General features: G+C 41.5%; 1 protein-coding gene across 1 annotated transcript in view; it reads right to left on the reverse strand.

Annotated features, from left to right (window-relative positions):
* ptprbl (protein tyrosine phosphatase receptor type B, like) overlaps positions 1-14164 on the reverse strand; it is a 44714-nt gene extending 30550 nt beyond the window's left edge. Inside the window, exons 1-4 of the mRNA XM_084095284.1 lie at positions 14057-14164; positions 7074-7475; positions 2558-4266; positions 26-293 (exon numbers count right to left, since the gene is read on the reverse strand). Of these exons, the coding sequence (XP_083951410.1) occupies positions 26-293; positions 2558-4266; positions 7074-7475; positions 14057-14108 (2431 nt within the window). The 5' untranslated portion in view covers positions 14109-14164. The remainder of the gene's footprint in view (positions 1-25; positions 294-2557; positions 4267-7073; positions 7476-14056) is intronic.
* Between the last annotated feature and the right edge of the window lie 1015 nt (positions 14165-15179).

A 15179-nucleotide genomic window follows, 5' to 3' on the forward strand; every position in this document is an offset into this window, starting at 1 on the left:
CTCTGAAGGAATGTGAGGGTCTTACCGGTTTGAACTGTGATGTTTAAGCGAGCGCCGTCCGTCTGGGAAAGGATCTCAAACACATAGGTCTCACCAGGAATCAGCCCCACTCTCCGGCATGTGTAACGGTGGGGTCTCTCCGAGTCTTCAGAACAGCTTGTGAAGTGAGAAGCATCCGTCATGATGAAGCTGCAGGATTTTCCAGGTGATGTGAAATTGATTACACAATAATCCATATGAATACTGGCTGCGGTTACGTTCACCAGACACCTGACGGCCTCCGCCGTTTCAAGCTGCAATCAACAAACATACAGCAGAGCGTTAAAGAGAAACTGATATTTACTAGTACTATGATGATCTTGATAATATTGCTGGAGCTCAAACAGAAGAGCGTTGTGCAAGAAATGCCATGGGTTCGATTCCCAGGGAACGCATGAACTGATGAAGTGTAAACCTTGAATTTAGTCTAAATGTGTTGATTGATGTGAACGGCAGCACTGATTTTCCTGCAGTCTCGGTTACGTATGTAACCCACGTCCTGAAGGAGGGAACAGAGACGTTACGTCGACGTAATTGGGATCACTTCAGGGAGCCCTATCATCTTCAAGTGTATACAGAACGAGCCAATGCACATTTGTGTGTGAGATTTGCATCTCACGTGCGGGTATAAATACAGCACGGATGCACACACCTTTGTTTTACGCTGAGGAGCCGAGGGTGTTCGACCAATTTGCGATGGTACAGCAATCATGGCGACAGGACGTAACATATCCGTTCCCTCCTTCAGGGAACGAGGCTTACATAAGTAACCGAGACGTTCCCTTTCAGTCGGTCACGTTTGACGTTACGTCAACGTGCCAACGTAATTGGGATCCCTATGGAAAACGCCATGGTTGCTGCCACCTCCAGCGCCCTTCGTAAGTCTCTCAGACCCCCAATTATCTGGGGCTGAAGACATACCTAGTGAGAGTACATACTGTTGTTTCATATAACCCATACAGTACAACTCTTGGATAACACTGGGAAAGCGTGCCCTTTCCGGGGGAGAGGAATGCTGCGGAAGCCACATCCTGCCCGTAAGGAGGTAACATGTGGGAGTTACACATATGGACTGGCCGATCGGGGCAGTACAACATATGGAATGTCACTGGGGTTGCTCCAGCCTGAGTAGGGGGAGACAACACCGGACAGTGACGGCAGAGCGGACTCTGTGAAGGGAAAGACACGGGCTCACTGCAGGGAGCCGTACCGTGGTAGAATACACATATGAGATAGCCACAGGGATCACAACATATGGGACCCAGCCAAGCAAAGGTTCCACCAATGCATACGAGTATTAGGCCTGGTGTCGGACGCTCTGCCACGTCTGACAGCTGAGGGATGTGGAGGAACTCGGGGTGTGGAGGGTTCGCCTAAGTGGGGAATCAGACTGGAGCAAATAAGCACACGTATCTGCTCCATGTGGAGGGGAGTGGCGCAGCAAGCCGACACTAGACCAAGTACTTCAGTGTTACTCGCTACTTGAGGCGAACACACGGGAAGAGACCGGCTCTACACGTAGGCTATAGAATCTAGCGAACATGTTGGGTGTCGCCCAGCCTGCAGCTCTCAACTCTGGAGCTGGAGTGGGCTCTCAACCCGAGCGGGCAAGGCACGCCTTGGGTCTGGTACGCCAAGGCGATGGCATCCACTATCCAGAGGGCCATCCTCTGCTTGGAGACAGCCTTTCCCTTCTGCTGGTCTCTGTAACAATAAGGTGCGTGCATCCGCTTCCATATTTATACCCGTGCTGCAGGGCGGGACACGAGATGCAAATCTCGTACACCAATGTGCATTGGCTCGTTCTGTATACACTCGAAGATAACAGGGCTCCCTGTAGTGATCCCAATTACATCGGCACCTCGAAAGGTTTTCTATTGAAGCTACACTGCTGTTCAAAAGTTTGGGATCAGTAAGATTTTGAATGTTTTTAAAATAAGTCTCTTCTGCTCACCAAGGCTGCATTTATTTGATTAAAAATAATAATAATAATAATAATATTGTTTAATATTATGACAATGTAAAACAGCTGTTTTCTATGGAAGCTTGTTTCCGCCACAGAATAAAAATGAAAAAAATGTAATAATTGTGACTTTTTATCTCAGAATTGCATGATTTAAAGTCACAATTGCAAGAAAAAAAGTCTGAATTACGAGTATATTTCTCGCAATTCTGATTTTATATCTGACAATTCTGAGATTAAAAAGTCGCAATTATCTTTTTAATGTTTTATTCTGTGGCGGAAACAAGCTTCCATAGTTATGTGAATGTATAGTAAAATGTAATATATTCCTGTGAGCAAAGCTGAATTTTCAGCATCATTACTCCAGTCTTCAGTGTCTCAAGATTTGATGCTCAAGATATAACTTTTTAAATTATTTTATCCCGTGGCTTCCACAGACTGCTACTGCAGAACTGTCATTTTCTGCCACCAGGTAGGCTCCACCCACAAAAACGTCATCGCTGTTTGCAAACACAAAACAGGACTATAGGCAGATGAGTGAGAGTCATTGCTCACCGTTGATGTGGAGGGCGCTGTATGAGTGACTGTAGATGCTGGAGGAGTGAATGTGGACGCTTTAGGAGTGACTGTAGACGCAGTAGGAGTGACTGTAGACGAAGTAGGAGTGACTGTAGACGCTGTAGGAGTGACTGTAGACACAGTAGGAGTGACTGTAGACGGAGTAGGAGTGACTGTAGACACTGGAGGAGTGACTGTAGACACAGTAGGAGTGACTGTAGACGGAGTAGGAGTGACTGTAGACACTGGAGGAGTGACTGTAGACACTGGAGGAGTGACTGTAGACACAGTAGGAGTGACTGTAGACACAGTAGGAGTGACTGTAGACGCTGGAGTAGTGACTTTAGACGCTGTAGGAGTGACTGTTGACGCTGTAGGAGTCACTGTAAATGCTGGAGTAGTGACTATAGACTCTGTAGGAGTGACTGTAGATGCTGTAGGAGTCACTGTAGATGCTGGAGGAGTCACTGTAGACGCTGGAGTAGTGACTTTAGATGCTGGAGTAGTGACTTTAGAGGCTGTAGGAGTGACTGTTGATGCTGTAGAAGTGACTGTAGCTGTAGGAGTGACTGTAGATGCTGTAGGAGTCACTGTAGACGCTGGAGTAGTGACTTTAGACGCTGTAGGAGTGACTGTTGACGCTGTAGGAGTCACTGTAAATGCTGGAGTAGTGACTATAGACTCTGTAGGAGTGACTGTAGATGCTGTAGGAGTCACTGTAGATGCTGGAGGAGTCACTGTAGACGCTGGAGTAGTGACTTTAGATGCTGGAGTAGTGACTTTAGAGGCTGTAGAAGTGACTGTAGACACTGTAGAAGTGACTGTAGCTGTAGGAATGACTGTAGATGCTGGAGGAGTGACTGCAGACACTGGACGAGGTGATGCTGTGGTGCTGGGAGCAGCTGTGCTGATGATGATCGTGGGAGATGTGCTAATTTCTACAGCTGTAGTAGTAGTTGCAGTCGCTGATGTGAATACGTCTGTGTCCAGGGCAGGTGTAGATGTGTATGGGGCCGTCTGGGAGGTCTTGTCTCTTGCTCTAGCTCTAGCAGAACTGGTGGCTGAATTTGGAGCAGATCTAGTATCCGTACTGGTAATAACTTCAGTAATTGCTCGGGTCGTTCTGGTTTTGAATGGCAACATTGTCTGAATATCTTTGATGATCTTTGAGCGTCTGGTTGTGGCATTTGTCAATGCGCCATCTGTGTTTGACACTGTTAAACTACTGGTTGAGCTCTCAGTCGATGCGTGATCTGCTTCAGTGCGGATGCTGTTACCATCCGACGGTCCTGTGTGAAAATCTAAAGCGGTCTGAGCTTCAGTGCTTGCATCGGAGGAAACTGAAGGCTCAGCATCTGTTGTGGAGAGCGTGAACCCTTCCTGAGATATCGGAGGGTTATGGGTCTGCTCCGATACATCTGAGCTCACGTGAAGCCTGTTCTGGGTGATATTCTGAGGTACATGAAGGGTTCTGGTCACCATCAGAGTGGTGGAGGACATATCCGTGCCGTCGTAGGGTGATTCTGTCTCCAGCGTTTGAGTGTAGTTCTCCTTAAGGTCAGTTTCGACTGTAAATGTCGTCAGATCACCTAGACCAGTGGTGGCAGTCCGTTTTGTTCTGCTTCTTATGGTGTGCTGGGTCATGAGAGGGACTGTCCGAGTGGTAATTTCCCCTGTGGATTTCACTGTTGAAACTGTGGATGGGCCTGATGGAAAGAGATTGATGTTAGCATAATGCAGCATGTGTTTTTCAAACATAAACCATAATGAAGTTGATGGGCACCAAATGGTAATTCCTTAATTAACAGCTGTTGTGCTTTTTAAGAGGTCTTTTTTCTTGAGTCGTCTATAATGGTGCAAAACCAATGGAGGCTTGTTTTAGCTTTAGAATCAAAAATAAAAAAAAGTAATTGTGACTTTTTATCTCACAATTCTGACTTTTGTTCTCATAATTGAGAGTTTACATCTCACAATTCTGACACACAACTGGGAGATATAAAGTCAAAATTGCATGATATAAAGTCGCAATTGCGTGTTATAAAGTCAAAATTGCATGATATAAAGTCGCAATTGCGTGTTATAAAGTCAAAATTGCATGATATAAAGTCGCAATTGTGTGTCATAAAGTCAGAATTGAGTGATATAAAGTTGCAATTGTGTGTTATATAGTCAGAATTGAATGATATAAAGTCACAATTGAGTGTTATAAAGTCAAAATTGCGAGATGTAAACTCGCAATTGTAGAATAAAAAGTCACAATTATTGTTTAAAATGTTTTATTCTGTGGCGGAAACAAGCTTCCATAAGATCCAGCAAGTCAGAATCATGGAAAAAAGCGCCTCGGTTACGACTATGAGCTCGGTTCCCAGAAGAGGGAAAGAGACGCTGCATCGATTGACGCTGTGGGAATGCTTTGCGTGATGACGTCTTCAAGCACATGTGAAATCAGTCCAATGGTGTGGCGGAACGTCAGAGGCGGTTGAAGTCATGAACCAGGAAACTATAAAGCCTGCCCCCCCCCAAAAAAACAGCACTAGCTTCGTAAAAGTCTGAAGTAAGTCGCTGACTTAAGTCGTAGGAGATATGGCAAGGTGATGCAGCGTCTCAGGTCGTAACCTAGGCATTCCCTTTCAAGAGAACTCACGCTGCGATCAATTGACACTGTGGAAACGTCTATACCAACGCCACCATAGCGAGAAGTGGCTGTCCTGTATGAAATCGAGAGCACCTGAGACCTTGGTGTAGAGTCAAGGTCCAAAGAGTAGACCCTTAGAATCACTGACATCTTGGAGGGCAACTAGTGAAATAAGGGCCTTGGAGGCCGCCATACTCCTAGTAGAGTGGGATCAGACAGCCATAGATGAATGTCGATGTGCGACCGACTCATAAGAAAGTGAGATAACCTCGACCACCCACTTGCTCATTCTCTGCTTTGATGCTGGGGACCCTTTGTTAGGGGGACCAAAACACACAAACAACTGTTCAGATTTACAACACAGGGCAGCTCTGTGTACGTAAGCATCTAGCGCCCTGACTGGGCACAGCAGGTAATTCTTTTCCTGGTCCAAATTTTGAAAAGGAGGAGGTCAGAAGGCCTGCAGCACAATATATCTAGCCACATTAGTGGGAACCATAGGAACATAGCCTAGTCTAGGGTGTAGAAACGCTTTGACCATACCAGGTGCAAATTCCAAGCACGAGGGTGAGACCGACAGTACTTGCAAATCTCCTATTCTTTTGAGATAAGTGATAGCAAAGAGGAACAAAGCTTTCAAGGTCAGAAGCTTGTCCGGAACCTCCTCAATGAGCTCGAAGGGAGCCAGGGCAAGGCCTTGAAGGACAATGGCCAGATCCCATGTCAGCACCCTGGTACGAACTGCAGGCGTTCAATGTACCATGTTCAATGTATCCATGTACCATAGCATCCAGTCCCAGAGGAGCTCTGGGACTGGATGCTACAGAGCAGTCTCTGTCGTTAGCATCTTGCGACGATAAGAAGTTCCTAACACAGGGCCTTGGGACAGGAACCAAGGTTTTTTCCTCATAACCAGGGCACGTAAGCATCGCCGCGTGACCCTGATCATGCGAAAGGGGTTGCCCCTCGAGGAAAACCCTATGGTCCTGAGCCACCACTGCAACAGTCTAATGTACAGCTGGCCAAAAGGTATCATGTTGGACGCTGCTGTAATCAGACCCAACAGTCTCTGAAACTGTTTCACAGTGAGTGACTGGCCTAGCTTTATTCTTTACACGGCCGAAAGGATGGACCCAATGCGTGCCGGTGAGAGGCCCAATATCGATATTGAGTCCCAAACCACACCAAGAAAAGTGGTCCCCTGTAGTGGAGAAAGCTCACTGTTTTTGGCATTTAGCCGTAGCACCAACCCTTTCATGTGGGCGAGAACGACATCTCATTTCGAACTGCCAACTGATGAGACTGAGACAGAAGCAACCAATCAGCGATGTAGTTCATGATGTGAATACCCTGCAGGCCATAGTGGTGCCAGAGCTGCATCTACACATTTCGTGAAAGTTTATAGTTTCCTGGTTTGTGACGTCACCTGCCTCTGATGTTCCGTCACACCATTGGACTGGTTTCTCATGTGCTTCAAGATGTCATCGTTGCAAAGCGTTCCCACAGCGTCAATCGACGCAGTGCGAGTTCCCTTGAAAGGTATTAGACTGTAGGCCTGATAACTGTTCGATCATGCCAAATGCCAAAAGTAAGTCAAAACAGCCTAAATGTTACTTCTATAGGCAAGTGTTAACAGATGGCAGCTTGTTTCAGCCACTGAATAAAAAAGAATAAGAATGTTCTACTTTTTCTCTCAGAATTGTGAGTTTCTCACAATTCTGACTTTATTTCTCGCAATTGCGAGTTTAGATGAACTCAGAATGGCAAGATATTAAGTCTCAATTGTGGGGAAAAAACTAGCAATTACTTTTTTTTAATTCCATGGTACAAGCTTCCATAGACAAAAGTGAAGATGTGATGGCAGGAGAGTCAGCTGACCTGTGTCGGGGCAGAGAGACGCGGTCACCTGTCGGCCCTCAGAGTCCACCGTCATCGTAGACCAGTTGGAGTACCTCTGCTTGGAGCGCACCACCACCCGCACGCCCTGCTTCTTCAGGAACAGCGGCGCCTCTGCCAGTCCGAAGATCCCTGAGCTGTCGTAGCACGTCCACGCTGGTGCAGTGTGGCAGTCGTTGAGCTTGACCAGGCGTGCGTGGCCCGGGATGCCGGAGCTCGGATCGGCCCACAGGCACCGGGACAGCAGTGTGTGGTTGAGTCTCCTGTCGCCGGTCCAGGTCCACTGCTGAGACGGGTCGCTCTCATCACACATCTTCAGCACCACCACGCTCACATTTGCGCTCAGACACAAGCCTTTATTAGTGTGTGCGATCAGAAAGCCACCTGCCAGGAGAGAAAACTATTGATCATCTGAGTAAATTGCTAACACTTTGGTATGGGTGCACTAATATGCATTAATTCATTCTTAAAGTTCCCCTGTAGTCAAAAATGTTATCCCTTAAAACTCATCTTTGATCACCAAAATTGCATATTTAAATGTTTTTTCCTTGAAAAAATGTCTTCATGGCTTAAAATATCTTGAATGTAACTCGACACCCTTGCCTCATTTAGTATTTTCGGTTCTGTGAATATGCAAATGAGCCCCGCCTCCACTCACTCACTCAGCTCAGAGATTCACTGGTTGACGATCACACTTTGATCTGATTGGTTACAAGGTAGTTTGTGACATCAGAAACACCAGGGATTTTAAACTGGTTCTGCGTCTCAATTCGCCTACTTATAGGCCACTACGCCCTAAAATGATGTTCTCTTTTGGTAAAGTAAAAGTAGATACTTTTGAGTGTGTAGCAGAAGAGTAGCAAGCTTTGGGACAAACTATCACGTCATGCAATTGAATCTTTAACGGTTGCTCTCTGTCACACCCTGTCACAGTAAACAATCCTCTTGTCACAGTTAAAATCCTCCACATTTCATTTCTTGTCATTCCCTACCATATCAGAGAGGAATGCAGAAGCACGCTGATCTGCAGTCGTGGCGTGGGTCTTTCATGCGGAGACTCTCCTCATATTAATGCATAATGATGCATTCAAAAGTTAATGGCCAAACAGATCTTTATAAAAGTCTGCATTATTATTGCAGATGAAATTTAACATGGATAACGTTTTAATTTAACATTAAATAAATATTTTTGTATCAGGTTAAACTTTGATTATTAGTCACTCAAACCTTTATCTAAACCTCTCACCGTCGGTCGCGCATACCCGCCATGTTTTGTAGTTTTTTAACACTTTTTCCTCGTGTTTGTAGTTCCTCCTCCAAAGTGTAATGGGTTGTGGGCAATATTAGCTGTTATAGTGAGCACGGATCCACACTTCGAAAATCCACCAGAAAAATGTCCATCAGGGGACTTCTGGCATAGGCCTACTCTTTTCAACATACTTTGGGACACACTTATTTTAATCTCACATTAGGATGTATAGTATGGACACTGAGACAGTGTTTTTGAGACTGTCTTTGGTTCACTGCAGTTTCAAGGAGAAAATACTCAGCAATGGTGTCGACTTATGAATTTACACATGGTTTGTCTTAAAGCAGATTAAAAACACCACATAGACACATAAACAACATTAAAAGCTGGATTTACACCACAAGGGGACTTTAACTAATGCACAGATTACAGTCTGACTCATAAAGAACTAAACTAATACTGCATCAGTAACTCATGGAGAGTCTAGCTGATTTATAGATTAAGACATATAGGAATTGCTATTAATTTGATGTGTTAAGTACCGGAATGGGTCGAAGCTGACTGTGGATTTCAACTCAGTTTTTCGGCTTTAATGAATCATTCTAATGATTTACAAAGATGTTCTTATGTTACGACTTTACTAAACCATTAATGAATGCTTTGGTTCATACATTAACTCAAGATCATTCAAGATGTGCATTAGTTAAAGATAGGCCATTTTTTATAAGCACTTTTTGTAATAGGTAGGGTTGCAAAATTCTGGGAATTTTCAAAGATGGAAACTTTCCATGGAAATTAATGGGAATTTAAGGAAATTAACAGGAATTTATGGGAATAAACGGGAATAAACTGGGAATTTTCAAAGTTGAGGGTTGGCTCTTCATAGGGAACTTAAATATAGTTGAGGAAAGAATATTTTAGCATAATCTTGACTAAAACAAACAGATGCCATTCAAATACACTTGAATATCCATGCCATTCCTCAATCACATGCACATAGCACACTGCTTACTGCATGGCTATTGAGACCACGCCCCCTACTGGCACTGTGCACGCCTCCATCACATGCACAGAAGCCCAAAACACAAGACTATTAAAGGCAAAGTTAAGTTAGTTTTGATGATATTATGGGGAAATATATTTATTAAATGTTTAAATTGCAAATATCACATACAAATGTATTCATCTAGTAGATAGCAAGCTGATAAGTTAGATGCTAAATAAGCTAGCATAACTTTATTTACCAGATAAGTAGGGCTGGGCGGTATGACGGTATATATCGTTACCGCGGAAGAAAATGTCAACCGTAACAGATTTTTTTATTAAATTAACGTGATATTTTCGGGGGGAAGGCTCAGAAGTCAATTAGAGCAGTGCAGCACACTGAAAGTTTAGAGAGACGCACGTGCTCGCAACGGGGCTTACTTGACAACAAGTTCATATATCACTATTCTAACGAATAGAAATAACCTTAAATAATGTATCTATCCGTCTCTTATGTGTACAGTTACTTTCAGAGTGGACGCGCAAGCGGTTGCCGTGGTAATGAATATTTCCAAAATTCCCCAGCTTAACTTCCCATGGAAATTTACCGGAAATTTTCCGTCCCTTTGCAACCCTAGTAATAGGCCTACTGATTGAAACTCTCTTCACATCCTCATAGCAATCAGTAATAGAAGTGGTCTATATATATATATATATATATATATATCCTCATGGGACCCAGGAACAGACTTTTGTCCTCTGTAGTGGACATATATTTTAGTGAATTTCTCTGGCACCGTACATGTCACAGTTTTAATTTAATTTCTGGATGTCCAGTAAAGAGCACATTTTCAGAGATATCAGATGTTTGGAGGTTTCACCAGGACAACATCTCCTCCATGGTCTTTAAAAATGACTGACATTAATTTAGTGATCAAATGCAGCACTCTTCTGGAAATATGCATATGGATACTTTTCAAATTGTATTTCATAAATCAACATCTCAGGAAAACGTTATGGGGTTTCTAATCAAAATATGACTTTCTGTTACAAAAAAGAGCATGGATTGCATACATGTCCACTGTAGAGGACACCAGGACTTAAAGCATGTTTATCAGCCATTTTGTGAGACACAACAAGTGAATAGAGAAAGAAATTACACATCAATATTCTTATGAAATATTAGATATTATTATGAAATATGAAAATGTTGCCAGATATTTCTCCCATTATTACACTTCTTTTTTCATTACATGTAGCCCCAAGAACACAATAATATGCAAATTAGATACAGAGATACATTGTATTGAATGGGACTACGCATGTATGGCCATTTTACCCACATATTGCATAAAGTAAAATTGTATATCAATTAAATCCGTTCAATAACATAGTTGAGAATCACCTTTATACAAAAAACCCCCCCAAATATTCCCATTGTTTTTGCCTATACATGTAATTTCATGTCATTTTAATTTTCAATTAATGTCATTAACTGAGTCCTGGTGTCCACTAGAGAGTACATAGCATAACATATGAATAAAATATCCTCTCTGAAATCGCCTAGCATGAATTAATACATATTAGTACACTCGTATTGAAAAGTGTTACTAATATCCCTGAATATTATCTCAATCCTGGGGAAGATTGTCATAATCTAAAGTTGTGATTTCTTATGGATTTGCATAAATACCCAACTTCATCCTTTCGGTCACTTTGTGGTAAAGAAAGTCTGAGGTGAGAAAGTCTTACAGACTCCATCACAATAATTTCACGATCAGCATCCAAGATAGGATCTGTATATAGTGGGTGTTTTATAGACTTTTCAGCATATTTAGAAGCCATTAGAAGCCACTAGACGGACATGTTTGACCTCTGCCCTCAGCTCTCGCGTCTCAGTGTCTTGCGGACGGCACGGCTTTCTAAAAACATGCGCTCCAGTTAAAGGAAGCTCAACTTTTCTAGACCTTTCGCTTTTTTCCCGTTGCACTGCGTCTCGTGTGTTCTATGTGAAAGGAATAGTTCACTTAAAAATGAAAATTTTGTCATCATTTACTCTCCCTCAAGTTGTTCCAGACCTGTATAATTTATTTCTCCTGCTGAACACAAGGGAAGATATTTTGAAGAATATGGGTAACCAGACAGTTGATGAACCCCATAGACTTATAGGGGCGGTTTCCCGGATAGGGTTTAAATTAAGCCAGGAGTAGGCCTTAATCTAGAATAGTTAATCATGTCTTAAAAAATGGCTTTCTGTAACACAGATTAAGTACGGATTAGTTACACCTGGACTATGGAGTCCTGAACTAAAATAAACCAGATTAATTTAAAACCAACTGTGCTAATCTGAATTAGCATGATAGAGGTTGCCAATAAAACATTGAATGAACCAAGAAAATCTTAAAATTGCATGGAACTGAGAAGCAAATCCAAGGAAAACAATGGAATCAGAAAAAGACTGCAATCAAAAAAAAAAAAAAAGAATTACTAAACAAGAGAAAATTATTTTAAGCAAGCTAAATAAACTGCACACACCAGCTATGGAATAAAATAAAAGAAATGCTGGAAGTCTGTTTGTAATATATATATATATATATATACACACACACACACACACACACACACACACACACACAACCGTTCAAAAGCTTGGGGTCAGTAAGATTTTTAATGTTTTTAAAAGAGTATCTTCTGCTCAAGGCTGCATTTATTTGATAAAAAACAATTTAAAAAAAACCAGTAATATTTTGAAATATTATGACAATTTAAAATGACCGTTTTCTATTTTAATATATTTTAAACTGTAATTTTCAGCATCATTACTCCAGTCTTCAGTGTCACATGATCCTTCAGAAATCATTCTAATATGATGTTTTGATGATCAAAAAACATTCATTATTATTATCAATGTTGAAAACAGTCGTGTAGAAATTTTCAAAATTATATATATAAAAAAAATGAATAGAAAGTTCAAAAGAACAGCATTTATTTAAAATAGAATATTTTCTAACATTATAAATGTCTTTACTGTAACTTTTGATCAGTTTAACTCATCCTTGATAAAAGTATTGATTTATTGTATTTCTTTCCCCCCAAAATAAAAATTAAATTCTTACTGACCCCAAACTTTTGAACGGTAGTGTTTAATGTTACAAAAGCTTTAGATTTCAGATAAATGCTGTTCTTTTGAACTTTCCATTCATCAAAGAATAAAAAAAATAAAAAAAATGTTTTCAACATTGATAATAATAATGAATGTTTCTTGAGCATCAAATCATCATATTATACTGATTTGTGAAGGATCATGTGACACTGAAGACTGGAGTAATGATGCAGAAAATTCTGTTTTGATCACAGGAATAAATTACACTATAAAGTTCTGTCAACTTAATCACATAGAAAACAGATGATTTACACTGGAATAATATTTCACAATATTACTGTTTTTGTTTTTTAATCAAATAAATGCAGCCTTGGTGAGCAGAATATATTTCTTTTAAAAACATTAAAAATCTTACTGACCCCAAACTTTTGATCGGTAGTGTATATATATATATGTGTGTGTGTGTGTGTGTGTGTGTGTGTGTGTGTGTGTATCCAAGTAATACACATGTCCACTTTGAAACACAATGTTAATCTGAAGTTAAACCTGCCTCCTGGTAGGTTTAATTTAAGCCTCGATTTAGTCCTGGAGTAACTCTAGTCATCCTCCAGGAAATCAGCTTATTAAACTCTGGACTAAACTAAATCTAGGACTATTTAAAGCCTTGACCGAGAAAGCAGATTTCTGTTAATCTGGTTTAAAGGGCAATTTAGTCTAGGATTAGGCTTAATCTTGGTCCGGGAAACCGCCCCATAGTATTTTTTTCCTACTATGGAAGTCAATAGGGTCCATTAACTGTCTGGTTACTGACATTCTTCAAAATATCTTCCCTTGTGTTCAGCAGAAGAAGAATTTATACAGGTCTGGAACAACTTGAGGGTGAAAGATGACAGTTGACACATTAGAAATGAAAGTTGTGGATTTATAATGAGTGAAATCAGTCAGATCTGTGGTGAGTTTTAGTCTTCAGGCCTCGTCCCGATACAAACTACAGACCAGAGCTGATAAAACAACAGCGACACACACTCACTATTACAGTCCAGCACAGCGAACACATCCCGACTCGAGTTAGCTGATCATATCATTCTGCTTTACACTCACTGATCTTAACATGATAGATGAAGCTTCTGTGTGAAGATTGAGAGATTTATTGTGTTGAGACTGGCAAGATTAAAGTAACTATTTACAATATAATATAATATAATATAATATAATATAATAATAGCACCATTAATAAAAAACAGTAACACTTTACAATAAGGTTTCATTAGTTAACATTAGTAACAGAGATTAATAAATACTGTAATAAATGTATTACAGTTAGTTTATGTTAGTTATATTAAATAATGTTAACAAATGAAACATTATTGTAAAGTGTTACTGAAAAAAAATTATATAATGTTAAATAATGACATTGCCAACAATTATAATGTACATAATAATAATAATTAATGTAATACTGTTGTTACTGTTATGAATGTATATACTGTAATGTTCAGCTAACCTGCTGTAGTTATACTGTAGTTTCAACAGTTCAACGCAGATCAGGTTTCCGCTTGGATTTTCCCTATAACCAACTAATTCAACAAGCCAGAAGAGTAAAGACTTCTAAATAATATTAATACTCACTCAGTGCAGAGAAACGCTCCAGTGTGAATAAGACGAGGACGAGCGTGTCCATGTTCCCGGCTGTGGGCTTCTCTGAGCTGAACTGAGAGTTCGGGCGCTCCGGAGGAAACTCTCTTTCAGGGGAAGGAAAAGTCACTGACCGGCGTTTCCTTCTATTCAATAGTGTGAGGCTAGTGACAGTCCAGGGATCTGTACACGCAAACGCCTCAGACGCCCGCCTGGGACACCATGACACGCACGCCATCTTTGCTGGAATCAGTGCTATTAAACACTGGTGTCTGAAGCTGAGTCTGTGTCGACACTGGGCTCTGCTTGGCATGTGTGAAACACACAGTATAATGGAAGTTCAGTCCAGTTGAAGACAGAGGAAGATCTTCAGATCATCGCAGATCTCTGTTACCTTCAGGAAATACAATGGCTGAGCACACATTCCTCCTCACCACAACACACACACACTCACACACTGTCTTTTCTGACGGATTCAGTGTATTAAATGTATTTAATGAATAGCATGCGTGAACTGTGATAGCTCGTGTTGTGTTGTATTTAACAGGGCTTATGGGGTCCAGTTCTCAGTCGCCATAAACTCGCTGGACTGGGTTTTGAGTGAGCACCAGTGGCCTTCCTGCTTTACTTGGACAACATCAGTAAAGGGGAAAAACACAGGTGTTTTAACTAATTAGTTTTAGGGATGCGAGCGGATCCTGACCTACCTGGGGCCCTGACCCGTGAGCCATGTAAACCATTAGCTATTACCTGACACCCCAGTGCTCCCACTACAATCCTCCCTCCTTTAACTAGGGCTTAAAGGTAGGGTATGGAATTTGCAAAACGGCCGGCAGATTTTGAAAATACACAACTCAAATGGTCCTACCTTCTTTCCTCCAACGCTGGCCCTGACTCCACCCATGGAGGGGGATGGGGGGAGGGGGGTATGGTACGACCGTTTGATTGACGAACTTACTGTCCAATGATTCTAGGTGGTCTTGGAACTGATTGGCTGGAGTTTTTCGAGTCCTGCCCGTTCCACAGATGATTAAATTGCTTAATTTTCATTTCAGTGCTTCAAACTCAGTGGCTGTAAGTGGGTTAGGAATAGGATTTCAAGTGATTTTGAAAAAAT

The sequence above is a fragment of the Abramis brama genome (assembly GCF_963993115.1).
Source record: "Abramis brama genome assembly, chromosome: 20".
In the NCBI taxonomy this organism is placed as follows: Eukaryota; Metazoa; Chordata; class Actinopteri; order Cypriniformes; family Leuciscidae; genus Abramis; species Abramis brama.